The sequence below is a fragment of the Oncorhynchus nerka genome, linkage group LG1, assembly GCF_034236695.1.
Source record: "Oncorhynchus nerka isolate Pitt River linkage group LG1, Oner_Uvic_2.0, whole genome shotgun sequence".
Lineage (NCBI taxonomy): Eukaryota > Metazoa > Chordata > Actinopteri > Salmoniformes > Salmonidae > Oncorhynchus > Oncorhynchus nerka.
Genome location: NC_088396.1, coordinates 21,429,773 through 21,456,990, shown reverse-complemented (window position 1 = coordinate 21,456,990; position 27,218 = coordinate 21,429,773). Strand labels below are relative to the sequence as shown.

At 43.3% G+C, this 27,218-nt stretch overlaps 2 protein-coding genes across 3 annotated transcripts in view; one reads left to right on the top strand and one right to left on the bottom strand.

The window, feature by feature from the left end:
- LOC115117382 (rhodopsin-like) overlaps nt 1–17,085 on the top strand; it is a 40,758-nt gene extending 23,673 nt beyond the window's left edge. Inside the window, exons 2-4 of the mRNA XM_029645887.2 lie at nt 2,843–3,168; nt 6,979–7,212; nt 16,222–17,085. Coding sequence (XP_029501747.1) covers nt 2,843–3,168; nt 6,979–7,212; nt 16,222–16,440 — 779 coding nt within the window. The 3' untranslated portion in view covers nt 16,441–17,085. The remainder of the gene's footprint in view (nt 1–2,842; nt 3,169–6,978; nt 7,213–16,221) is intronic.
- The window catches only part of LOC115117282 (beta-galactoside alpha-2,6-sialyltransferase 2-like), a 64,614-nt gene continuing 48,905 nt past the window's right edge, over nt 11,510–27,218 (bottom strand). The window contains exons 4-8 of one of the 2 annotated variants that reach the window (XR_010463609.1): nt 21,466–21,563; nt 20,226–20,327; nt 18,413–18,587; nt 12,252–13,776; nt 11,510–12,103 (exon numbers count right to left, since the gene is read on the bottom strand). Coding sequence is in view for 1 of the 2 variants with exons in the window: in XM_029645784.2 (XP_029501644.2) it covers nt 13,529–13,776; nt 18,413–18,587; nt 20,226–20,327; nt 21,466–21,563 (623 nt within the window). In the remaining variant the exon portion in view is untranslated. Of the gene's footprint in view, nt 13,777–18,412; nt 18,588–20,225; nt 20,328–21,465; nt 21,564–27,218 lie in introns of both variants that reach the window. The other variant, XM_029645784.2, reaches the window with a different exon arrangement.

The following is a 27,218-nucleotide window of genomic DNA, read 5'->3' as shown; positions in this document are numbered from 1 at the left end:
ACTATACAGTCACCTCTCATGGCACACCTTGTGGATCTGCTGCCATATGTTTGGATTTTCTGTTTAACAAAATTACTGAGTGGAGGGGGAGCCAGGCCATTTTAGGATCTTGAATTCAAGAAATGCGTCGGTGTATTGCACAAGATTTTCCCAACTCAGGAGCTCATGCTTTCTGAGGATGTAACAGTGATGATGGCTATTGGGCTTCCTATCAAGCACTTTGAGAGCCTGTTTGTAGACAGACTGAATAGGTTTTAATGTTGTACAGCAGGCTTGGGCCCAACTAGTCAAGCAGTATGTTAAGTGGGGGAGTATCATAGATTTGAAGTACAGTTTTGCTACCTCTGCAATTTCGTATAAATCGGAAATTAGCTATGTTGAATTTGGTTATTTGAATTACCTTTTTCACATGCTTTTTAAAAGAGAGGTTGGAATCAAGTATGATGCCAAGGTACTTAAAATCAGATACCACCTGGAGCTTCTCCCATGACACATAGACATCTGGCTCAGTAGCTCTCTTTGTGAAGAACATGCAAACATTTTTCACATTGAGATGCAAACATGAGTCACTGAGCCCCTTTGTAACCTGGACCATTACAGTAGTGAGTTCTTGTGCAGCTTGTTGTTTGCTTTTTGCACATATATCACTGTATCATCTGCATACATTTGAACTTCAGACCCAGTACAGACAAGGCAGATCATTAATGTACAGGCTGAACAGGAGGGGCTCCAGTATTGACCCTTGGGGCACAATCAACGAACAGAGTCATCTACTCCAACACCACTGCCTGGCGCAACTGGGTATGGCTATGGAGGAGGTCCTCCCCATTCTTCACCGTCTCGACACCACCAGAGAAGTTCTTCATACCACTATCAGAGGGCCTCCTACCACGGCTTATCACAGTGAGCCAATCTCCAGCTTGCCCAGCATTCCGCCCAGGTCAGTGATGCCTGCCTGACTGTCCCTTCCGGAGAAGTGTGGCGGTACTCCATCGTAATGCCGTGGCTTCCTACTCCAGTACTCCCTCTATTTCGCCCATCAGACGGGAGCCCCCACAACCGAGTGGTCTAAGGTTGCCACAGTAATTTCCCTGCTGACCGGACCGCGTTGGAGTGGGCTACAGCAGTCTGGGAAAGAGGAGAGGACGAGCTGAGTTCCTACGAGCGGTTCAGATACAGCCTGGATTCGAAACAGGGACTGTAGTGACACCTCTTGCACTGAGATGCAGTGCCTTAGACCACAGCACCATTCGGGAGCCCTCAAGAGCCCATTAAGGACTGGCAGTGAATTTGTTTTTGCTCACCAAAGAAGCTTGCCACGAGGGGGTTCGAACCCATGGTTTAAGCACACTATCGATGTCAAAGTCATCCGCTTTAGCAATGTGTGCCTCCCAGAAGCAATGCTATTTGGCAATAATGGTACATCACTGCTATTTGACAAGTCTATAAGGTTCTTTTTTTTATGACAATGTACAATAAACTTACATGTTGTAAGGACATCATTTATATTTTTTACATAAAAGCACATGGACGTGTGTGAAACAGATAAGCAAAATGTGGGATTTTGTCTTATATGCAAATGTTTTGTCTAATACTAGTACTAGTAGCCTAGTCAAGGACGTATCAATGGAATATTGACACACAACATTTAGTTACAGACCAACAGAACAAAAGTTAACCTCAAATTTGTAGGTTTAAATTATCCCTCTGGCGGCCAGGGTTGACCTATTTTAAGAAATACCATTGGTTGGTGGATATAATGCCTAAGATCTTTGATAAGCTGATGAGGAATTTGTTACGGGAAATAATCACTGTCAGCTGCTGAGGTTAGTGTAGGGCCTACCAGGTCATGTGATGGGACCTACTTCAATGCGAGTGGTTGAAAAAGTACCCCATTTTCATACTTGAGTAAAAGTAAAGATACCTTCGTAGAAAGTGATTCAAGTAAAAGTGAAAGTTACCCAGTAAAATACTACTTGAGTAAAAGTTTTAATGTATTTGGTTGTAAATATACTTAAGCATCAAAAGTAAATGTAATTCTAAAAATATACCTAAGCATAATTTTAAATTACTCATATTAAGCAAAAAAGACAGCACAATTTATGTTTTTTAAATTTACGGATAGCCAGGGGCACACTCCAACTCTCAGACTGTCACGCCCTGACCTTAGAGATCCTTTTCATGTCTCTATTTTGGTTTGGTCAGGGCGTGAGTTGGGGTGGGCATTCTATGTTTTGTGTTCTATGTTTTCTATTTCTTTGTGTTTGGCCGGGTATGTTTCTCAATCAGGGACAGCTGTCTATCATTGTCTATGATTGGGAACCATACTTAGGTGCCCTTTTTTCCCCACCTGTGTTTGTGGGAGGGTGACTTTGTTTAGGGCATTTAGCCTTTGACGGCTTGTTTGTTCTCTTGATAAGTGTGTGATTTGGACAATTTTCTAGTCCTGCTAAGCATTCAAAATATAAGTACTTTTGGGTGTCAGGGAAAATGTATGGAGTAAAAATAAAGTGAAAGTAGTCAAAAATTTAAGTAGTAAAGTAAAGTACAGATATCCTCAAATTACTTAAGTAAAAATACTTTAAAGTACTACTTAAGTACCTTACACCACGGTACAATGTAGCATTCTATCACGTGTAAGTAAATTTACGATTTTAAATGGCTTTTGGATTTTAAATGCCAGTGTCTTCATGATATCATCACACAGTAAACTCCCCTTAGCATCATTTATGACATCAACGAAGCATTTCACATAATGATAGACTGAAACATTTCCACATGGCATGCAAATAACAGAAAGGTTAGATGTTGTAATTGTAATAATATGCCTGCCCCTCCCCAGGTATTGTGTCGTTGATCTCCCTGGTGGTCCTGTCCTACGACCGCTACAGCACCCTGACCCTGTACAACAAGCGTGGTCCTGACTACCGCAAGCCCCTGCTGGCTGTGGGGGGCTCCTGGCTCTACTCCATATTCTGGACGGTGCCCCCCTTGCTGGGCTGGAGTAGCTATGACTTGGAGGGCGCCGGCACCAGCTGCTCTGTGTCATGGACCCTGAGGACGGCTCAGTCCCACGCCTACATCATCTGTCTGTTCATCTTCTGCCTGGGTCTGCCCATCGTCATCATGGTCTACTGCTACTGTCGGCTGCTGTGGGCCGTCAAACAGGTGTGGGTGGGGGGGTGTGGTGGGGGTGGTAGAGGGGAGTGGTGGGGGCGGTACGTTTGGGTAGAGGGGAGTTTGTGTGTACATGTTGGGGTGACCTTCAAATTGAATTGAATCTGGCTCCCTGTAGAGATCAATATAAGCACTCTGATCAAAACCCTTATTGTGTTTTAATCAAGATGTACTCCATGCATCTGCACATGCATGTTGTTTGGGGTGGTGAATTAACTCCAAGATCAGCCCTCTAGAAAACCCAGTGAGTCAGGAGGAGGTGGTTTCAACCTTGTCATTTTATCCACCATTTCTTTGCGTTTATACATTTACAATCAAAATAGCAGTTTGGCTTGAGTTCATGACCGTCCAAGAACAAATCTGAGGGGTTTCATGCTGCCAAAACACATTTTCAAGTGAAGCTGCTACGGTGTGTAAATATTCCCCCAGCCAGCATGTGTAAGCGACGTGTGATGGTTTGTTTAGGACCTTTCTCAGTCCACTACTTTGAGGTGGTTAAATGTCTCTCACCCTAAGTGCCTACTCCAAAAAGTGTTCACCCCTCAGATGTATAAATCAAAAGAGGACCATTGCACCCCCCCAAAAGTCTGGTTGGTGCATAAAACATGAATCCAGATGAGCAATAAAATGTTGCATAAAGCTCACTTCATCAGGATAGCAGACACAGATAGTTTAGCCTTCTTCAGTGTGTCGGTTCACACACTTCCTCTTCCCTCCCTCCTAATTTGTCTCTCTTTTACGTGCTTCTGTTATAATTGAACTCTGCCTTGTTGAGGAAGAGCTTGTAAGTCAGCGTTTCACTGTATGGGTTACACTTTGATATGATTTAAGCCGAAACGTCTGTGTATGACCCATCACACTTTATTCCCCTTCAGATAGAATCAGGACCAGGAGTGAATGAGTGTGTTAGCTGAGTGCTGGCTGGATTACCCAATGCAAATCTGTTTAGTGGGATTTCTGTCCTGGACTCGGAGTGAAACATTCAGCAGCTTTCACAAAACCCTAAACCACTCCGAGTGAGCGCAGGGGAATGTCCTGAGAAACATGTGAGCATGTATATGCATATATGCACACTATACAGTGGGGCAAAAAAGTATTTAGTCAGCCACCAATTGTGCAAGTTCTCCCACTTAATTTAATGAATTTATTTGCAAATTATGGTGGAAAATAAGTATTTGGTCACCTACAAACAAGCAAGATTTCTGGCTCTCACAGACCTGTAACTTCTTCTTTAAGAGGCTCCTCTGTCCTCCACTCGTTACCTGTATTAATGGCACCCGTTTGAACTTGTTATCAGTATAAAAGACACCTGTCCACAACCTCAAACAGTCACACTCCAAACTCCACTATGGCCAAGACCAAAGAGCTGTCAAAGGACACCAGAAACAAAATTGTAGACCTGCACCAGGCTGGGAAGACTGAATCTGCAATAGGTAAGCAGCTTGGTTTGAAGAAATCAACTGTGGGAGCAATTATTAGGAAATGGAAGACATACAAGACCACTGATAATCTCCCTCGATCTGGGGCTCCACGCAAGATCTCACCCCTGGGGTCAAAATGATCACAAGAACGGTGAACAAAAATCCTAGAACCACACGGGGGGACCTAGTGAATGACCTGCAGAGAGCTGGGACCAAAGTAACAAAGCCTACCATCAGTAACACACTACGCCGCCAGGGACTCAAATCCTGCAGTGCCAGAAGTGTCCCCCTGCTTAAGCCAGTACATGTCCAGGCCCGTCTGAAGTTTGCTAGAGAGCATTTGGATGATCCAGAAGAAGATTGGGAGAATGTCATATGGTCAGATGAAACCAAAATATAACTTTTTGGTAAAACCGCAACTCGTCGTGTTTGGAGGACAAAGAATGCTGAGTAGCATCCAAAGAACACCATACCTACTGTGAAGCATGGGGGTGGAAACATCATGCTTTGGGGCTGTTTTTCTGCAAAGGGACCAGGACGACTGATCCGTGTAAAGGAAAGAATGAATGGGGCCATGTATCGTGAGATTTTGAGTGAAAACCTCCTTCCATCAGCAAGGGAATTGAAGATGAAACGTGGCTGGGTCTTTCAGCATGACAATGATCCCAAACACACCGCCCGGGCAACGAAGGAGTGGCTTCGTAAGAAGCATTTCAAGGTCCTGGAGTGGCCTAGCCAGTCTCCAGATCTCAACCCCATAGAAAATCTTTGGGGGGAGTTGAAAGTCCGTGTTGCCCAGCATCAGCCCCAAAACATCACTGCTCTAGAGGAGATCTGCATGGAGGAATGGGCCAACATACCAGCAACAGTGTGTGAAAACATTGTGAAGACTTACAGAAAACATTTGACCTCTGTCATTGCCAACAAAGGGTATATAACAAAGTATTGAGAAACTTTTGTTATTGACCAAATACTTATTTTCCACCATAATTTGCAAATAAATTCATAAAAAATCCTACAATGTGATTTTCTGGATTTTTTCTCATTTTGCCTGTCATAGTTGAAGTGTACCTATGATAAATTACAGGCCTCATCTTTTTAAGTGGGAGAACTTGCACAATTGGTGGCTGATTAAATACTTTTTCCCCCCACTGTATATGCACACTTACACATACAGATTATGGGGTTATTTTGTTGTGTGTGTTAGCTACTGACCCCTCTCTAATCCCAAATCTAAATAATCCCTTTCTTCTGTTTCGGACTCCCCTGATAAGAGTAAGCAGCTTTCACTAAATTTGTCTTGCAGCATCTCCATGAAGCGCCAGAGTCAGTTGCAGTGCACGGTGTCAAGAACTGACCAATCGACAATGAATACAGCCCGCCACTGTTTTGCTATTAGAGCTGTAATTACGTTGCCTGACAACTCAGACATTTAATTCTGCTGCCCTGTCGATCGCTCCATACATTAGTTTGAATGACGTGACTCACGATTCGCCTTGGCCCAACCCATCGGTTTCTGGGACCATTTAGAATGTCAGAATGTGTTCACTCTCCGGGAGGAGAGGAAATCCAGACTCATCGTGGAGAAGAAACGTTAGTGGGTGTGGCATTTGACCTGAGCGATGTGGAGGCCAGGCAAGTTTTTACAACCGAATTGGGACAGACTTATGAAGACAACCCCAGCGCCCAACCCCTCAGATCCCCACAGTAATTCAGCAATTCAGACAAGTAGGATTAGTGAGTGGTCCCGATAGCGCACTTCCATTTAAGCGTGCTAGAAGGTCCAGGTCAGGGCAACGAGAAATCCAAATTCAGCAGATGAATCTGCAAAAATGGCATGCGACTCAAGGCACAGATACATGTGATAATTAAACCTTGCCTGGGAGACCAAAATGCCTTAGGCATTAGCTCAAAAGGTTAACACACAGAGTTCAAGTGTTGGCGCAACAGGATGGAGAGAGGGTCAGTGCCTTAGTCCTCTAGAATGGAGGGAGGACTCCCTCTCCCTCTCCGCTGTCCCCCGATAGGGTGGGTGGGGGAGATGAATGGTGCGTCAGTTGTCTCATGGCTGAAATAGAAGGTTAGCGTCACAAAATGGATGGACTGATTACCACTGGCTCTGTGGGTTTGGAGAGAAGCCCTCAGGCAGAACAATGAACCTACACTGCAGGGATGTGAGAGAGAGACAGACTATTCGTTCTCAAGTATAAGCATTCATCAAACATCCAGAGTGTGTGTGTGATGTCCAGGGGTTTGAGAATATAAATACAGCAAACAGATGCATTTCTGTTTGGACAAAAGGACTATTATATTCTCTCCCCGGGGTGACGAAACACCGTCACCTCTCCTCACTCTCTCCTTTCATCTCACCTGTCTCTAGGTGGGTAAGATACGTAGGACAGCGGCACGGCGGAGAGAGTACCACATCCTGTTCATGGTGCTGACTACAGTGGTGTGCTACATATTGTGCTGGATGCCCTACGGCGTGGTGGCCATGATGGCGACGTTTGGCCGGCCCGGCATCATCACCCCCGTGGCTGCGGTGGTGCCCTCACTCCTGGCCAAGAGCAGCACTGTCATCAACCCTCTCATCTACATCCTCATGAACAAACAGGTTAGTCGGGGGGGGGGGGGGTAGTATTTTTGTGTTGAGGGTGCGTGGTAGTGTCGGTTTCTTGTTAGTCATCTGAGGTTGAGATGTCAACAATATGGCTTTGAAAGGCAAATGTTCCCAATTGCATTCTTATCGTTGCACATGTCGGTTCAATCGGAAATGACCAATAAAATGGTGCATTGCCGACAGCACTCCACAGATTGCATCCCGACCTAAGTATTGATTACTCTGGAGAGATCTTTTGTACACGTACAATGCTTTTATTTACATGGTAAAAATAGAACAATAAATTAACAATTTCATTGTATACAAACAAGTCAACTTAAATACCTATTCAAATTTTATAAAGAAACCTGCAATGACAAATCAAAAGGAAAAACGTAGTTCTAAAAAAAATTGTGACAGAAGAAGAGTACAGAGCGACTGGAGGAGGGATCAAGTTAAGCAGTGATCTCCAAAACTACTTTCTCTGTGTTAGTTCTGTGTTGAACACAATGCACCTGGCGTGTCCATCCTTACCACAGAGAATGATAAGAGGACTCTAGTTCCCAAAAGCCTATTTTAGCATGGGCAACACAATTGAAAAATGCCCTCATTTTGAAGTAGTTAACTAGGTGGTTATGACCATCCAGGTCATCAGGAGGCAATCAGCCAATGAATTATACTTGTGAGCAAACATTCCATAAATGCAGGTGGATGTAAAATCGGCAACCGTGGCTTTATCTGTTCAAACAACACACTATAGGTGGCAGTTTGCATACCAACTCAAATGGATATGGCCTCAATGATGCCGCCCGTGTGCTCAGACACCATAATGGGATAGATACAAAGAAGCGTCCTCTATCATTCTCTATGGTCCATACAGATACGTTGGTCATATTTATCCTATAACACCCCCCCCTGAAGGGAACATATAGCACCTTAAAAATACCTGCTATAAGAAACATATCCACCCACAAATTACATTTGGCACAGTATCAAGATTTCAATGCTGTTGCCAAAGGCATTGCATTTGATCAAGAAGTGCTTCTACGGAACTAATAATTGCTGCTCTCGTTTCCAGCTGGATAAAATTTCCCTACGCACACAATATACACTTGCACAACGCAGGTAGAAAAATCGTATATCTTGGATGCTGTTTTTTTGTACAGGAAAGTAGAGTAAAGCACAGTAGACAACTTTAGTTGTATTGTTTTCTTTTTAGTTGTATTGTTTGTATTATTTTTTGTTGTACTGTTTGTCTATCATCATTGTAATTCAAATGTGTGACTGTCCTTGTCTATTAGTGTTTTGTTACTTGTCATGTTTTGTGGACCCCAGGAAGAGTAGCTGCTGCTTCTGCAAACGCTAATTGGGATCCAGACAAGTACACATACATAGACAGTTTAAGACTCGTATCCTTGCTCCGGATAGATTTACCTGCTCTGTGCATTGGAATAGAAACAAAGTTATTGTATCTTTTTTTTTTTATTATTATTATTTTTTTAACACTGTCAATGTGTTAATCACAAACGTAACAATTACATTGAATGATTTGAACACTTCAATAATGATGCATGGACATGAATCAGAGACGATACTTATGATAGTGGTGTGAGTCGAGACCATTCCAGATAGTTTCATCAAAGCCCCCCCTCTGTTTCCCTTTGTTAGATCTCTCAGTGAGAGGTGGGCCTTGGGAAATCATTTGACGCAGCGGTGTGTCTGGCTCCTTCAAGCCATGTGTTAATGAGATAGCAGATGTGGCTCAAAATATTTTGCTTGCCTGGCGTGCCGGTGTAACAGTTATTCCGAACCATGCCTGTGTGCCGAGTAACCTTGCCTAAAACCTAAAAGACTTGCGTTGGCTCCCCAAGCTAATGGTCTGTCACACCGGTTGGGAAGGGTTTGCACTGTTATTAACACTGTCATTGATCCTAGGTAGCTCAATCATATTTAAAACAGCTCCAACTCTAAATGGTATTCCTGTTCAGTCTCTTCACTCATCACTTGATTACAACAACAATCTCTTCAGCAGATGCCTCTATATTCCAAGCAGCGTTTGACTGCCATGTTTACGACCGGATCAATTGGTTTCCTCAACCCTGGTTAAGCACTGTTCCTGGAGCAAGGGCACAGCAACACGTTCCTGAATATCACAACGCAAAACAAACAAACAAAACACGCACACACAAATCTCTTCTTTGAATTATGTCACTATGGCTGCCAATGTCAACCCCTCCCAGTTGTCCCTACCCAGGGAATGGTCACCATCTGGCCATTACAGAAAGGACTACAGTGGCCGTAATGGCATATCTGTTTGACAACAAGTGCATGATCTGTTTGGTCTTATAGGAGGCTCAGCTTGGGATAAAGGTGAAGCTTAGTAGTTGTAAGCGGATTTGTGGTTGGAAAGAACAGCCCCCACTGTCCATTCTAGCATGGCCAGATAGTGATCCCATAGAATATAGAGCAATATAGGATGATCTATAGGATCTCTGAGTTATCCTCCTCTCTTACACACACACACACGACAGCTAGCTGAAACTCACTGCAGGCAGGTCTGGCACAGAGTCAGTGTAAACAAGGAAGACATTAAAGCCGGACAAAGAATGAGTCTGGAGATGTTACTGCTTCAAATCCCTGCCATAATAAGAAAGGTCTCTGGCAGCGCACCGTGGCAGCCTGCTGCAAGCCCAGGCAAAAGAGTACTTTCAGAACAATATTGGAGGATTCAGTCAAAATGAGAATGGTAAAGACATAGGGAATGGTAGGCTTCAGTTACTAGACCATGCTCTGCTGAATGCCACAAACCATATCAGCATGACGTGCCTGGGAGGCAGTCCAGCTACCGAACCCTGCGGACTGAATCCCTTGACCATCTATGGCACATATGTAGGATCTTAATTTGATCACCCTGTTGAAGGAGAACGGTCTTTAAATGCAGGACATTTAAAACTTGTAGCGTATTTGAGGTTTAAAAAAAGCTTCTGAAGTTTGTAGTTTTCACTTTGACATTTCAACCCCTACAAAAAGTCAATTCATTATAATCCACATAATAAATTCACATTTCCCGTTGTGCAGGATTATTTTCCTGCTGTAGCAAACTGGATCAAATTAAGATCCTACATCTGTAGTGTGCTCGTAGAGATAACTGTCCTAGGGAGAGGTTTGGCTTTGACCGTGGGAGGTGTGGTGCGATTACATTCATTTAAAGAGGCAGGTCAATCATCCTAGTAATTACAGCTGCTTTTAAAGAGACATCAGAGGGTGTTGGTTCAATTCCCTTTTGGCATGGGGTGGACACTGGAAAGTAAGGGAGTTTGACTAGTGACCTCTCCTACCCCAGCCCGCCACTAACAGAACACTGGACGGTTTGAGCAACACTATCAGGTGACTAACAACTTTCTTTAAATCTTAACTATTAAACAATTAAATCAGCAATAAAAACCACAACAATGACACTGCATAGCATACAGTATGTGTAAGATCAGTCTTTGGGTGTTTTGAAAGGCAACCCAGTGTCCGGTTGGCTACTAGGCACAGGGTTACAGCTGTTGAAAGAATGCTTTGCGAGTCCTCTCTTACCCCCTAACTCCTATCCGCTAGCCCTGCATCCTTTGGTGTTCACAAATCTTAAAAAGGACATCATTGTACTGGATGAGGCCAAAGAACGGGCAACCAAAGGGTTTTCCTGGGTTTGGTACCTAACTATCCGCCAGACACAGAACTGTATATGCCCTTGAAGTGGCAACCAGTCAGCCAGTCTTAAAGACCTAAGTGGGAGTATGACAACCTCTTTATGAGTTGGCAAGTGGTCCGGTACAGCTTGGGAGATGAGAAAAGAAAAGAGTGATTGAGCATAAAGCACAGCAGCAGCATCAACAGCAATCAAAACCCTGATGACAACAACACCATCAAATAAGACTTTGAAATAAGAGAGGACATTTAAGGAATGTTGAACACAGAAAAATGTGTGACTGTTGTAGATTTTTTTTTAAACACAATGTACCATAGTGAGGTAATAGTGAGGTGATGAGTGTTTGGTGTAGTTCCAGCATGTCTGTATTGAGATACATGTACCTGTATGTATGAGCACTTGTATTGTCATTGAAGTGGTACTGAGGTACATTTTGAATTAAAGTTCAAGTTTTTGTTACGGGTTGTCAGGAGTGTGTGGCTGGTGTATGCCGAGTTTGTACATGTTCAGAAGTGTGTGTTTGGTATGGACGTGTTCAGACATTCAGTGCAGACCACTGCTCATTTTCTCAAAGATTAATTTACCACCCCATGAGAGCCATAAAAAAAACATCCATCATTAAAAAACTGTGGACTGTCCTTTAAGTCATTTTAAGGAAGAAGAGCAACCAGAGCCCTAGAAAAACAACACTTCACAACAGCAAAACACATTAAGTTATACAGTACCAGTTAAAAAGTTTGGCCACATACTCATTCAAGGGTTTTTCTTTATAATAACCATTTTCTACATTTTAGAATAATAGTAAAAACATCAAAACTACGAAATAACACATATGGAATCATGTAGTAACCAAAAAAAAAGTGTTAAACAAATCAAAATATATTTTATATTTGAGAGTCAAAGTAGCCACCCTTTGTCTTAATGTCAGCTTCGCACACTGTCGGTATTCTCTCAACCAGCTTCATGGGGTAGTCACCTGGAAGTAGTAGTAGTCTTGAAGGAATTCCCATATATGCTGAGCTCTTGTTGGCTGCTTTTTCTTCACTCTGAGGTCCAATACATCCCAAACCATCTCAATTGGGTTGAGGTCGGGTGATTGTGGAGGCCAGGTCATCTGATTGTGGAGGCCAGGTCATCTGATGCAGCACTCCATCACTCCCCTTCTTGGTCAAATAGCCCTTACACAGCCTGGAGGTGAGTTGGGTCATTGTCCTGTTGAAAAACAAATGATTAGTCCCACTAAGCGCAAGTCAGATGGGATGGTGTATTGCTGCAGAATGCTGTGGTAGCCATGCTGGTTAAGTGTGCCTAGAATTCTAAATAAATCACAGACAGTGTCACCAGCAAAGCACCATCACACCTCCTCCTCCATGCTTCACGGTGGGAACCACACATGCGGAGATCATCAGTTCACCTACTCCGCGTCTCACAAAGACAGTGGTTGGAACCAAAAATCTCAAATTTGGACTGACAGATTTCCACCAGTCTAATGTCCATTGCTCGTGTTTCTTGGCCCAAGCAAGTATCTTCTTATTGGTGTCCTTTAGTAGTGGTTTCTTCATCCATGAAGACCTGATTCACACAGTCTCCTCTGAACATTTGATGTGGAGTTTTGTCTGTTACTTGAACTCTGAAGCTCCAATTTCTGAGGCTGGTAACTCTAATGAACTTCTCTGCAGCAGATGTAACTCTGGGTCTTCCTTTCCTGTGGCAGTCCTCATGAGAGCCAACTTCATCATAGCACTTGATGGTTTTTGCGACTGCACTTGAAGAAACTTTCAAAGTCCTTGAAATTTTACGGATTGACTGACCTTCATGTCTTAAAGTATTGATGGATTGTCGTTTGTCATTACTTATTTGAGCTGTTCTTGCCATAATATGGACTTGGTCTTTTACCAAATAGGGCTATCTTCTGTATACCACCCCTACCTTTTCACAACACATTGAGGAAAGAAATTCCACTAATTAACTTTTAACAAGGCACACCTGTTAATTGAAATGCATTCCAGGTGACTACCTCATGATGCTGGTTGAGAGAATGCCAAGACTGTGCAAAGCTGTCATCAAGGCAAAGGAGTTATTTTGAAGAATCTCAAATATAAAATATACACTTTTTTGGTTACTACATGATTCCGTGTGTTATTTCATAGTTTTGATGTCTTCACTATTATTATACAATGTGGAAAATAGTACAAATAAAGAAAACCCCTGTAATGAGTAGTTGAGTCCAACTTTTGACTGGTACTGTATATTTAAAAAAAAATCTAATAACACTCATCTATTGCTACACTATACAGCTCTCCTCTCTTCCGGCTCAGCAATGGCAGAGATCGGGAGATACAGTCACTTCAGGCCGTCTTGGGTCCATTATCCTTTAAGGAAGGCTGGGTTTCACCCCGTCTGGGTTCTGTTCAAAAGTCCTGACATAAATGTAGTTACACTAGACCTTCACCCTCCGGTTTGATCCCATCCCACACAGCGGGCTATGGCTTGGGTTCTCCACTGTTCTACGTGTTTCCCTCCGGGTTCCCCCAGAGGTCAGAGGGTTATTATTGCACCATTTCCCCCTTGTCCTGTGGGGTTGTGGTGGTTCCACATGTGGCTTCTTTTAAGGGTCAGAGTTCATGAGTTGATCGTTCAGAGGTCACAGTTGACGGTGCTGAAGCCAGGGAGGGTGACGCGGCCCTTCCTCTTCAGGTCTCGCTCGGGGCCTGTGTTGATGCGCTGCACCAGGCTCTTCTCGTAAAGCAGTGGGTGGTACGCCCCCAGGGTGCAGGCTGCGTCGTAGTAGCCCTCGTGGTAGTGGCACAGGTCTGTCTGTCGCAGCGAGGGGATGTACTCGTACACGTGGACCTCTTCGCACAGTGCCATCATCAGAAGGATGCCTGTCATTACAACGACAAGGTAGAGAGAAAGGGGTTAGATAATCTAGCATAGTGGTTCTCAACTGGTTTTGCCTCAGGACCCAAATTGAAGCAGGTTGTTTCAGTTGCAACCCAATATTCGCATCGCATTTTTTGGGGGCCGAAATGCAATCTGAAAACTATTTTGAATTCTCTATTGACAGTAAATGTAGCAATTATATTAAATAAGGAAACAACATTCCCACCTTTTCCCATTTTCAATCATTCCATGGTGCTCATATTCCTGATGAAGAATGTTGGCAAGCTCGCTTGTTTGAGACTACAAAATCTGCCAAATAGCGCTGCTAATAGCTCTATATTGAAAATACTGTGATTAAAAAGGACAATTCCACAACAAACAAAAAAACATCTTTAGGTGTTTCATTTATCCATTGTTGATAATAGTCCCAAAATGTTTTGCATGTCAGTAATCAAGTTAAAGAAACAGAACTACACATGATGCAAAATACTGTGGCATTTCTTTTCCTTATTATTCCTACACACTTTCTACCGGTTAGTTGTTTACATTCAGACACGGTTTCTCATATTAAAATAAGATCTACACTGAGTTTACAAAACATTATGAACACCTGTTCTTTCCATGACAGACTGACCAGGTGAAAGCTATGATTCCTTATTGAGGTCACTTGTTAAATCCACTTCAAATCAGTGTAGATGAAGGGGAGGAGACAAGTTAAAAAATGATTTTTAATGCTTGAGACAGTTGAGACATGGATTGTCTATGTGTCGTTCAGAGGGTGTTTGGGAAAGACAAAATATTTAAGTGCCTTTGAACGGGGTATGGTAGTAGGTGCCATTCGCACCGGGTTGAGTGTGTCATGACCTGCAACGTTGCTGGGTTTTCACACAACAGTTTCCCATGTGTATCAAGAATGGTCCACCACCCAAAGGACACCCAGCCAACTTGACACAACGGTGGGAAGCATTGGAGTCAGCATGGGCCCGCATCGCTTTCAACACCTTGTAAAGTCCATGACTGACGATTTGAGGCTGTTCTGAGAGAAAAAGGGTTGCAACTAAATATTAGGAAGGTGTTCTTAATGTTTTGTACACACACACATATATATATCCATATATATATTCAAAACCTCCCGTGACAAAAATTGAGAACCACTGGTCTAGTATATACATACACTCACACATTCTGCAAAACACACAATCCTTACATTGAATTATGTGATTATGAAGTTGCCTGGTATCCAAGCTCTGTTGCACTATTGTTTCTCTTAACTATAGTAAAACAGAACATACATTCAGTTAGGATACCAACCAATTATGAACCACCCAGTACACAATGTTTACATAAATACACATCCAAACACACCTACAACATACAGAGACTAACCATGTGCCTCTCACACATAAACACCCTAAATTCACCCCCAAATCCATTCTTGTTCACACACACACCCTGCAAAAACATCTGTTTAGTCCTGGCTGGCACAGCACAGAGAGGGTATAAACAGACAGAGCAAGTAGCAGCTTCTTTTCCCACTCTACCGCCCCTCCAAAATAATGTACACTCAGTTATTTGGAAATGTTTCAACCAAAAGGTCTTCATCAAAGTTTAGAGTAAACATTGCTAAAGGAACTACAGGATCATCTAAACAGTGTACGGGTACTCCCTGATGTACACTATGTTATCTCTCAGGAGGGTCAGTCAACCATGAGAAATGGGAATCCAGGAAGAGAGAGCTGAGTTGACAATGTGCATGGCTCTGGGGGCAGCTGTGTTAGTGTGATGTACTACTGTATGTAGCATGTTTAATGGCCTGTGAGGTCACACTAAACATGGCAAGACCACGCTACTCTGCTGATGAACTGAAGTCCTTACAGGGCCATTCCCCTCTCTACCACCTCACTTCCTGTTTACCTTTGTGACATCAGAGAGAAATGTGACCGGTCAAACTCAGGAAACGGAAACATTTGTCCAACCTCTCAAAGGAGACTGAACACGAGTGTGCGTGTTGTTCTTGTTGTTATAGACAATCAAGCGAGGTGGCCACCAAATATTAAGTGCAGTTGAAGTGTTAAAACGTTATTGACCAAGAATGGAATTGACGTCATATTAGCACTCCTGAATGACCCTGTTCATACAACCCAGAGATAGCAGGCTAGAGCCTATAGAATCATCAGTTACCATGGTAACATGGAACAATACCGGCAGATAAATTTATGAATGCTAGTTTGCGCATGCGACCAATTAGCAAAAAGAGGACATGGATAATGTTTTCGCTCGTCTTTGCTGTAGCAACACCTTCCACATGCAGGTTTTTTTGCTACCACCAAGCAATACTTACAGACTTTTCTTCCAACTCTTCCTTTTGCATTCCTTACCCCATTCTTCAATTTCTGCCCTGCCATGTTTCTCCCATGTCATCTCTCCCTCCTCCTCCCTCCCCTCAGTTCTACAGGTGTTTCCTCATCCTGATCCAGTGTGAACGGCGCTCCGCGGAGAACGGCCAATCCTCCATGCCTTCCAAGACCACCGCCATCCAGCTTAGCCGCCGTGTGTACAGCAACACGGTGGCGTGCACCGCCCGGATCTCCACGGGTATCCAGAACCATGGCTGCAGCACCCTGGTCACAGAGCACACCAACCCACCCGAGGTCACTCTCTCATGAGCGGGCACGCCGGGAAGGCCTGGTGGGTGTTGATGCATGGCTCAGCTAGCTAGCTACTGTACTGTGCCGACCAATAGGCTCCAAGGCCCATGCGCTCGTCTACTCCAGCCCAACCCCTTCCATTTGTTTACCAACTGCTGTGTTTATCTTTATGTAGGAGTGAAATTGTACATGCTGTGTGTGCAAGAGAAAGTACATTTCTGTATATGTATACATGAGGGAGGGGAGGCTGTAGAGTGAGCATGTGTGCTGCATTCAAAGGGGAGAGAGGGTGTGTGTGGTTATGAACTGTGTGTACCATTTGATCTCACTCGGCCTGTTCTCTCTGGCTTGTCTCTGTGTAGGTGTAAAAACCATTGCTCGATACACTTGCTTCTTTTCTAAACACATCGACTGCCCAAGTGAAAAGGAGTATCTCTGTCACATTTCACCCCCTCAACACACACACACTTACCCCACCCCTCTAACACACACACACACACTTACCCCACCCCTCTAACACACACACACTTACCCCACCCTCTCACACACACACTTACCCCACCCCTCTAACACACACACTTACCCCACCCCTCTAACACACACACACTTACCCCACCTCTCTAACACACATACACACACTTACCCCACCCCTCTAACACACACTTACCCCACCCTCTAACACACATACACACACTTACCCCACCCCTCTAACACACATACACACACTTACCCCACCCCTCTAACACACATACACACACTTACCCCACCTCTCTAACACACACACACACACACAGCCAGTGGTTACGCTACTCCCAGCCTCTGTGTTGTCCTGACTGTGAAGACAGATTAGAAGGTCTGTGGATGTATCTCAAATCGCACCCTATTCCCCAACGTAGTGCACTACATAGGGCACGGGAAAGAAGGGTAATAGGGTGCGATTTGAGGTGCATCCACTGACTGGTGCAATAAGCTATGGGATGTCCAGTAAAGAGCTGATAAAGACTATAAAAGTTCATCAAGAGAACAAATACTGAGCCGTACAGCTCTGAAGGATACTGGTACACTGGTGACTGTGGGTGATTTCGGACTGAAGCTCTGATCTCGGACTGAAGCTCTGATCTCGGACTGAAGCTCTGATCTCGGACTTTTCTATTGTGGAACTACATGGATCTCACAGATTGAGAATGGGACTTTTGCCAGACCTGCCAGCATTTTGTTTGGGGAGAAGTGGCTTTGAACTCATGTGTGATGTTTGGGGTACCTACCACCCCCCTCCCAAACTTATTCCCCCCTGACCTCTCCCCCTTCATCAGAACCTGTACAAAGAAAGCGCTGAATTCAGTCTGACATGTCTGTGTGTTTCTGGTGTGATTTTTAATTTCCGCGGTCTACTGAGCAATTGAAATGTACTTAATTATAATATTATAATTACGCAAACAATTTGTAATATCGCACTGCAATACACCGCCACACTTTATTATTAGGGACAAGGATATTCCTTCAATAAAATATCTGTGAGACATCGTTCTCCCCAAACTGGACATATGGGGGTCTGACTCAACGAATACCTAAATCCTACCGCAACACAGCCTTGTACTACTTGATGCATGACCCAGGAAGAGGTCTAGAGAAGGGGAGGATGCCAACAGCAACCCGGCGTTGAAGTCAAGGTGACCTGAAGAAGAGGTGGGTTATAATAAGAATGACACTGTTCTGTTGATGACCTAGGCTAGGTTTTAATAGCCCAGTGAGTGTTGCTATAGGTCCTGTAGTGCTCTTATATTATAATAATACAATAACATGACGCCAAGCAGATGCTGAGCCCAAGCACTGTATTACACAACATGGAGGGGTCGACTGGCTGCATATCAGACTCTCTGATGTTAACATTAGAACCACAGAGCCTGCTTTACAAAACACTTGAGTAAGTGCATGTTTGCTTGTACGTTTGTATACACACCTGTATGCATATGTGGGTATACAGTCTCACCTATGAACCCTGAGGAGGGTGGGTTGGGCTGGATGGTCTCCTGGGTGTTGCCCTGGATGACGTCCCAGAGCTGCCACACATATTTGGGGTGGAGGACGTAGAAGGGCTGGGTGGGGTGGAGCCTCCGGTGCTCCACATATGGACTGAACAGGTTATAGTCTGGACTGGCATACCACTGTCAGAGAGAGAGAGAAGGGGGCGAGCGAGAGAAAGGGGGTTTAAGAGAGAGAGGGGGACAAAGAAAGAGGGAGAGCGATTGAGAGGGGGGAGGGGTAATAGTTATAGTCTACTCTAGACTGGCATACCACAGAGAAACAGAGTTAAACAAAGAGACAGATTGAAGGAAGTTGATTCCTGTAGTTATTCCTAGAATATATTAAGCCATTTTGCAACCTATTCCTGGACCAACTACATTGCATCATATTCTCCTATCACAGTGGTAATCACGGCTTCGTCCATTTCCCCTGGACTTGTTACTGATCATGCACCTCTACTCAAAGAGAGAGAGGGGATGAGCGCGAGAAATAGAGAGAGCGAGAAATAGAGAGAGAGAGAGAGAGGGCGGTGATAAAGTGGAACCCAGGTGAGATTAAGGACACACCATATAAATAAAGGAAGTGGAGAGAACAGGGAGGAAGGCCAGAGGGAAGAAGAGGAGAGAACAGGGAGGAAGGCCAGAGGGAAGAAGAGGAGAGAACAGGGAGGAAGGCCAGAGGGAAGAAGAGGAGAGAACAGGGAGGAAGGCCAGAGGGAAGAAGAGGAGAGAACAGGGAGGAAGGCCAGAGGGAAGAAGAGGAGAGAACAGGGAGGAAGGCCAGAACAGGGAGGAAGGCCAGAGGGAAGAAGAGGAGAGAACAGGGAGGAAGGCCAGAAGGAAGAAGAGGAGAGAACAGGGAGGAAGGCCAGAGGGAAGAAGAGGAGAGAACAGGGAGGATGGCCAGAGGGAAGAAGAGGAGAGAACAGGGAGGATGGCCAGAGGGAAGAAGAGGAGAGAACAGGGAGGAAGGCCAGAGGGAAGAAGAGGAGAGAACAGGGAGGATGGCCAGAGGGAAGAAGAGGAGAGAACAGGGAGGAAGAACATGAGGGAAGAAGAGGAGAGAACAGGGAGGAAGGCCAGAGGGAAGAAGAGGAGAGAACAGGGAGGAAGGCCAGAGGGAAGAAGAGGAGAGAACAGGGAGGATGGCCAGAGGGAAAAAGAGGAGAAAAATATGGAAGCGAAGATAAAGGAAGAGATGAATAAGAAGCAGGAGAAAAAGAGGATAAGAAGTAAAATAGAATGGGATAAGAAGTGGAGGTGATGAAGGAGAGAGTGTCAGAGGACTGGAGAGAGAAGAAAGGAGGAGTGCAGGGTATATAAAGCTGGTATGTAATAAATCTGCGTTGATGCCGTCAGTGTGTTGGTGTATATGAAGTAGCACCCAGTCCCTGAGGGCCGTGAGTTAAACAGACAAGCGAGGCTAACTTTTCCACACGGGGCCTTTCACTACGCAGGTCCTCATTAGCATTGCTAGCATAACCATGGCAACCATAGCCCATCTTCCACCAATTCAACAGGTGCCATGGGCTCTGGTGAGCAACTCTTTAAATATCACCATTGGTGGGCAAGGTTTGAGTAGAGTGCAGTGTTTCCTCTATATGTATTTAGCAGCGGCACATGGGAAAACCTTTTCAGTGTAAACTTAAACGACTAAAACAAGATATAAAGTATGTAAAAAAAACTATGTAGCAATATGTATTTAAATAAGATTGTTATTTTAGAACTATTACCAAAATAAAAACTAGACAGTCAACGAGAATCTAAAATTTCCCACACCTTGTGCAAATTGACAGCGTACGGAGCAGGGTCCCAGGCCACCAGAGTCACCTTCTTATACAGGGAGCTGGTGTTGAAGTAGTTCTTGGGATTGGCCAGGATCTGTAAAGTGGAGGGGTCAAAGGTTACACATGAAACTAGATGCAGCACTGCAGTGCCCACACGCATGAAAACAAACACACTCGCCCTCTCCCCATCTCTCCATGGGAGCTGTGGGTCCACAGTAGAATGAGCTCTGCGGTTGCTTTGACTGTTAGTGTGACAGTAGTAGAATGCGCTAGTGTGTGTGTGTCTTTACTGCATGTTGTTCTCTGTGCTGAGTGGGAGAAGATGACTTCTTCACTGGGAGAAGATGACTGAACTGGAGCTGTGGTGAAGACCCACTTACACAAAATGGGTAAGGGTAATCACTCACTGTCTACCTAGTACTGGAGGACAGCTGGTTCACACACACACACACACACACCTGCTTTGAATGAATCACATTCTTATTTATATGCAAATCAGGCTCATGTGTTTGGAGTCATGTTGTTTGTTTGAGTGAGTCATGGTCTATTCAACATGCTGAATCACTTACTCAGCCATGGCACTTGATTACAGGCACATATTGATGAGGAGTCATGTTGTTTGTTTGAGTGAGTCATGGTCTATTCAACATGCTGAATCACTTACTCAGCCATGGCACTTGATTACAGGCACATATTGATGAGGAGTCATGTTGTTTGTTTGAGTGAGTCATGGTCTATTCAACATGCTGAATCACTTACTCAGCCATGGCACTTGATTACAGGCACATATTGATGAGGAGTCATGTTTGTTTGAGTGAGTCATGGTCTATTCAACATGCTGAATCACTTACTCAGCCACGGCACTTGATTACAGGCACATATTGATGAGGAGTCATGTTGTTTGTTTGAGTGAGTCATGGTCTATTCAACATGCTGAATCACTTACTCGGCCACGGCACTTGATTACAGGCACATATTGATGAGGAGTCATGTTTGTTTGAGTGAGTCATGGTCTATTCAACATGCTGAATCACTTACTCAGCCATGGCACTTGATTACAGGCACATATTGATGAGGAGTCATGTTGTTTGTTTGAGTGAGTCATGGTCTATTCAACATGCTGAATCACTTACTCGGCCACGGCACTTGATTACAGGCACATATGAGGAGTCGTGAAGCTTGTTGTAGTGACTCTTAGCTTGTGACATGCATGTTAGCCTTATGACACACACCTGTGAGTTTATGATGCGGATGGTGGTCTTGTTCCCCACATCTCTCACGTAGCCCTCTGTAGGCGCAGCGTTGAACCGCAGAACTGCATCATGGGAATCTGGGGGGCGGGACAGAAAGAAAACACGTCAGAAATAAAGTCAGTCAAAGTGTCATTCGATGAAAAAATGTAAGTGTCACTCTACGTCAATCAGCTGTTACTTAGCTAAGACAATCAAGTTTTGGCAGCCAAATATCAAAAGGCCACCTCAGAAACAGAAAATCAATCAAGTGCTCATAAACGACAAGTCCCTAAGATGACATCCAATAGTCTGTCTTTTGAGCAGTGTTCACTTGGTCCAGCCACCGAGTCTACCTACCTGCCTCTTCTTAACCTCTAGTGATACCCTGAGAGTCTGGTAGTGAAGTTCTTCACTTTTAAGTCTCCTTGACCTTTTCCACTTCACCCCGATTGCCCTCGTTCAGCCATAGTCCAAACACTCGACCTGGATGACCAATCACCGTGAATGGCCATTTGACATGGGCAATCTGGTAAATGAGCAACCTAGTGCAGGATTCAGCTCTGTGCTTTGATGCAATAGTACATGAAATGATCACTACTCAGAGAGAGAGTATTCTCTAGTGGTCAACGTGTGTAACTGAAGGGAGTTTCACAGGCACCTGCTCTACTCGTATTTGTTCTATGATCATCATCAAACATCTCCAGGAAGCCTTCAAACTGACATAAGACACAGGCAGTGTGCCCTTCTGCTGGCCTTCACACACAAAGTGTACACATACACTGAGTGTACAAAACATTAGGAATACCTTAATATTGAGTTGCACCTATTTTGCCCTCAGAACAGCCTCAAATCGTCAAGGCATGGAGTCTACACGGCGTTGAAAGTGTCCAACAGGGATGTTGACTCCAATGCCTCCCGCCGTTCTGTCAAGTTGGCTGGGTGTCCTTTGGCTGGTGGACCCTTCTTGATTCACATGAGAAACTGTTGAGTGTGAAAAACCCAGCAGTGTTTGAGTTCTTGACACACTCAAACCGGTGTGACTGGCACCGACTACCATACCCCGTTCAAAGGCACTTAAATCTTTGTCTTGCCCATTCACCCTCTGAATGGCCCACATACAGAATCCATGTCTCAACTGTTTCAAGGCTTAAAAATCACTTTAACCTGTCTCCTCCCCTCTATATACACTGTTGAAGTGGATTTAACAAGTCAAAAAGGGATCAATGCTTTCACCTGGATTCACCTGGTCATGGAAAGAGCATGTTCCTAATGTTTTGTACACTCAGGTGTACATGGTCTCACACACACAATCTTATGATTAATGGTCTCAATCATGGACACTTACTGACAATTGTAGCTGCTTTGCGTGATGTATTGTTGTCTTTACCTTCTTGCCCTTGTGCTGTTGTCTGTGCCCAGTAATGTTTGTACCATGTTTTGTTCTTTTACCATGTTGTGTTGCTACAATGTTGCTGTCATGTGTTGCCATCATGCAATGTTGTTGTCTTAGGTCTCTTTATGTAGTGTTGTCTCCTGTTGTGATGCGTGTTTTGTCCTATATTTTACCTTTTACTCCCAGCACCTGTCTCCGTAGGAGGCTTTTTTCCTTTTTGTGGGCCGTCATTGTAAATGAGAATGTGTTCTTAACTGACTTGCCTAGTTAAATAAAGGTTCAATAAAAAATAAAACCATTTTAAAATGGTCATGGTTAAATGGTAGGTTTTCGTCCTCTTGCCACTAGCTAGTATGGCTCATGTGCAGGACCATTTATTTCTCAGAGCATATATAGCAATATTGTTGAAGTACTATTACTGGATCCACAGGCAGCCCCCCCCCCCCCCCATCTCATTTCCCAGGTCAAAATTAACAGTCAAGTACAAGCAATGTGGGCATTTCCATGAAAAGGCCCCATGAGCACTAATGTGAAGTTCATAGGGACACATTACATTTGGTGTCAAATGAAAGCTAACAATATGGAAGAAAGTTAAATGTACAGGGGCTTGCGAAAGTATTCACCCTCTTGGCATTTTTCCTATTTTGTTGCCTTACAACCTGGAATTAAAATATATTTTTGGGGGGGTTGTCTCATTTGATTTACACAACATGCCTACCACTTTGAGGATGCAATATATTTTTGATTGTGAAACAAACAAGACAAAAAAAGACATATTGAGTGTGCATAACTATTCACCCCCAAAGTCAATACTTTGTAGAGTCACATTTGGTAGGAATTACAGCTTCAAGTATCTTGGGGTATGTCTCTATAAGCTTGGCACATCTAGCCACTGGGATTTTTGCCCATTATTCAAGGCAAAACTGTTCCAGCTCCTTCAGGTTGGATGGTTTCCACTGGTATACAGCAATTATTAAGTCATACCACAGATTCTCAATTGGATTGAGGTCTGGGCTTTGACCAGGCCATTCCAAGACTTTAAATGTTTTCCCTTAAACCACTCAAGTGTTGCTTTAGCAGTATGCTTAGGGTCATTGTCCTGCTTGAAGGTGAACCTCCGTCCCAGTCTCAAATCTCTGGAAGACAAACACGTTTCCCTCAAGAATTTCCCTGCATTTAGCGCCATCCATCATTCCTTCAATTCTGACCAGTTTCCCAGTCCCTGCCAATGAAAAACATCCCTACAGCATGATGCTGCCACCACCATGATTAACTGTGGGGATGGTCTTCTCGGGGTGATGAGATGTGTTGGGTTTGCCCGACATAGGGTTTTCCTTGATGGCCAAAAAGCTCAATTTTAGTCTCATCTGACCAGAGTACCTTCTTCCATATGTTTGAGGAGTCTCCCACATGCCTTTTGGCGTACACTAAACATGTTTGCTTATTTTTTTCTGGACACTCTTCCGTAAAGCCAAGCTTTGTGGAATGTAAGGCTTAAAAAGTGGTCCTATGGACAGATACTTCAATCTCCGTGGGGAGCTTTGCAGCTCCATCAGGGTTATCTTTAGTCTCGTTGTTGCCTCTCTGATTAATGCCCTCCTTGCCTGGTCCGTGAGTTTTGGTGGGCAGCCCTCTCTTGGCAGGTTAGTTGTGGTGCCATATTTTTTTATAACCCAACCCTGATGTGAACTTCTCCACAACTTTGTCCCTGACCTGTTTGGAGAGCTCCTTGGTGTTCATAATGCCGCTTGTTTGGTGGCGCCCCTTGTTTAGTGGTGTTGCAGACTCTGGGGCCTTTCAGAACAGGAGTATATATACACACAGATCATGTGACACTTAAAGTCCACCTGTGTGCAATCTATTTAACTAATTATGTGACTTCTGAAGGTAATTGGTTGCACCCGATCTTATTTAGGGTCTTCATAGCAAAAAGGGGCACGCACCACTTTTACGTTTTATATTCTTTTGAAACAAGTCATTTTTTCATTTCACTTCACCAATTTGGACTATTTTGTGTATGTCCATTACATGAAATCCAAACAAAAATCAATTTAAATTACAGGTTATAATGCAACAAAATAGGAAAAATGCCAAGGGGGGTGAATACTTTTGCAAGGCACTGTATTATACAAGAACCAATATCACTGACTAAAAACACAACCTTAGGGAACAATCCTAGGATAGCTTTTCAGAATAAACTTAATCCAGTCTAAACTAATGTATAGAATGTATTACACAAAAGACAAAATTCACAAATTCTACAGCAGAGTCGTGATTTAAAAACTAATACTGACTCAATAATCCATGCTTATGTGCGGAGCTAGAAAGTTGGCTATCAGAACTATTACAATGTAAATGTACTTTTAATCCGTCTTTCTGCACATTTCAAGACATGGCATATGGGGGTGTAGTGAGATACCCAATGGGCTGTGCAATTCTCTTCTTATCCCTCATCAAGAAAAAAAATTATACTAAACTTACAAATCCATTTTCGCAATGGAAACATTTATATTTGATTATTTACATGGCACGGGTGACCGAGAAAAACTAATTGGTTCAGTTTAAGGCCAAGTGGCAAACAATAATGCAGGCACTAGGGATGGGGGTATGAACATACGGGTCTGGTCAGATGAGATGTAGTCATTGTTTGTGTGTGTCTGTAAGTTGTTATTTGTATGTATAAGTTTGTATCTAGAGTTTTAAAAAATGAATTTTAAAAAATGAATAAAAATTAAATTTAAGAAAAAGAAAGCTGAGCCTATATTTTTGAGAACTTAAGGCATATTTATATATATATATTTTCAACCATTTTCCACCTTAAGAAATAACCAAATGCTTTGATTTCAGGTCAAACAGATGGAAAAGGGGTTTTAGAAAATGTTTAGCTGACAAAGTCTTAAAAATATCAACTAATTTCAATATTTATATTTTGCCAAATCATTGACAGAATTACCACAAAAACTAACAATGTTTACATTTACTGTCACCAACCTCCTCACCCACTGAGCACCGACCAACACCGGAAGTCCATGGATGTGGAAAAGTAGTTTCGGCAGTCCAAATATTAGGGCCCTATAAAATCCATGATGCGGGGAATGTGGACGGAATGCAGACATTAAAACGGAATTCAACAATATTCAAAAATGTATTGAACATCTACTAAAATCTATTGAATTTATTAGAAAATGTATTCATTTTGCTCAATATTATTATAAAGTCACACAAAATGCATCAGTGATTCGTATTTTCCTTTAACTTTATAAGGAGACACGGGAATACCCGGCCTCTGTGTGTGTGTGTGTGTGTGTGTGTGTGTGTGTGTCTACCACTTTGTCTAGTTGTTAGCGATTATGCTAATAACCATCTTCTGGTAGATGGAAACGCTTTCCCAAAAACCTTCTCAATTAAATGTTAACTACAAAGTAGCCTATGCCTACCTGGCAGAAAGATATCATGATTATTTGCATCAATCCAGTGGTGATTTGTTCAGAAAACTCTGCATCACAAACTTAAGTATTTTGCTACTTGAATTAAAGGGCATCTACACCCAAAGCGGAGAAAACTGAATTTGAAGGAAAAATAAACAGAATAAGGAAAAAAACTGATTTGATAAAATATGAAGCAATAAAAATACAAACAAATTGTTACATACCTCATCCTTTTCCAGATAAAGTCATAGACGTCGGTGTCACAAGTTTGTACAGTACAATACAGTAGAGCACTGTACAGTAAAGAAAATTAGAGTAGAGGTCAGTACAATACAGTAGTCGAGTTTAGTACAGTAGAATTGATTGTATTATACTGTGCTGTACTCTACTGTGCTTTACTGTGATGTCCAAACTTGTGAAACATAAGTCTATGATTGGCACAGATTTGGTCAGGTCCGGACCAACCAAATGTGGTCTTGCCCCAAGCGAGCTCATTAGAATAATAGCCAGTGTGTAGAATAAACACCCAAACATGCAAAGGGGGATATTAGTGTGTACTTATTCAGGACCTACCACCATGAAGAGAATCAGGGACCCATGATGTCATTCTGATACCAGCATTCTGTTACTGGGTGTTAATCCACTTCACTCACTCAATGACCAAAATATACTTTTTCTTCCAGCAGACATCTTTGAATCTTAATTTCGGAGTAGATATTTAAACAGAGTTTTACTGTCATTCTGTAACCCAACTTTACATCTACTCTGTTCAAGTAAATGTGTTTCTGTTAAAATGTCAGTAGAAACTTTTAAATAGAGTTGTACCATTTGTTTAACTTTGCAATCAATGGTTTTTGTTTGGCATACATTTTCAAGTGAAAATCGAAATCTCAGCATCATGCGGTTACCGTGGAAATGCCCATGTGGTAATA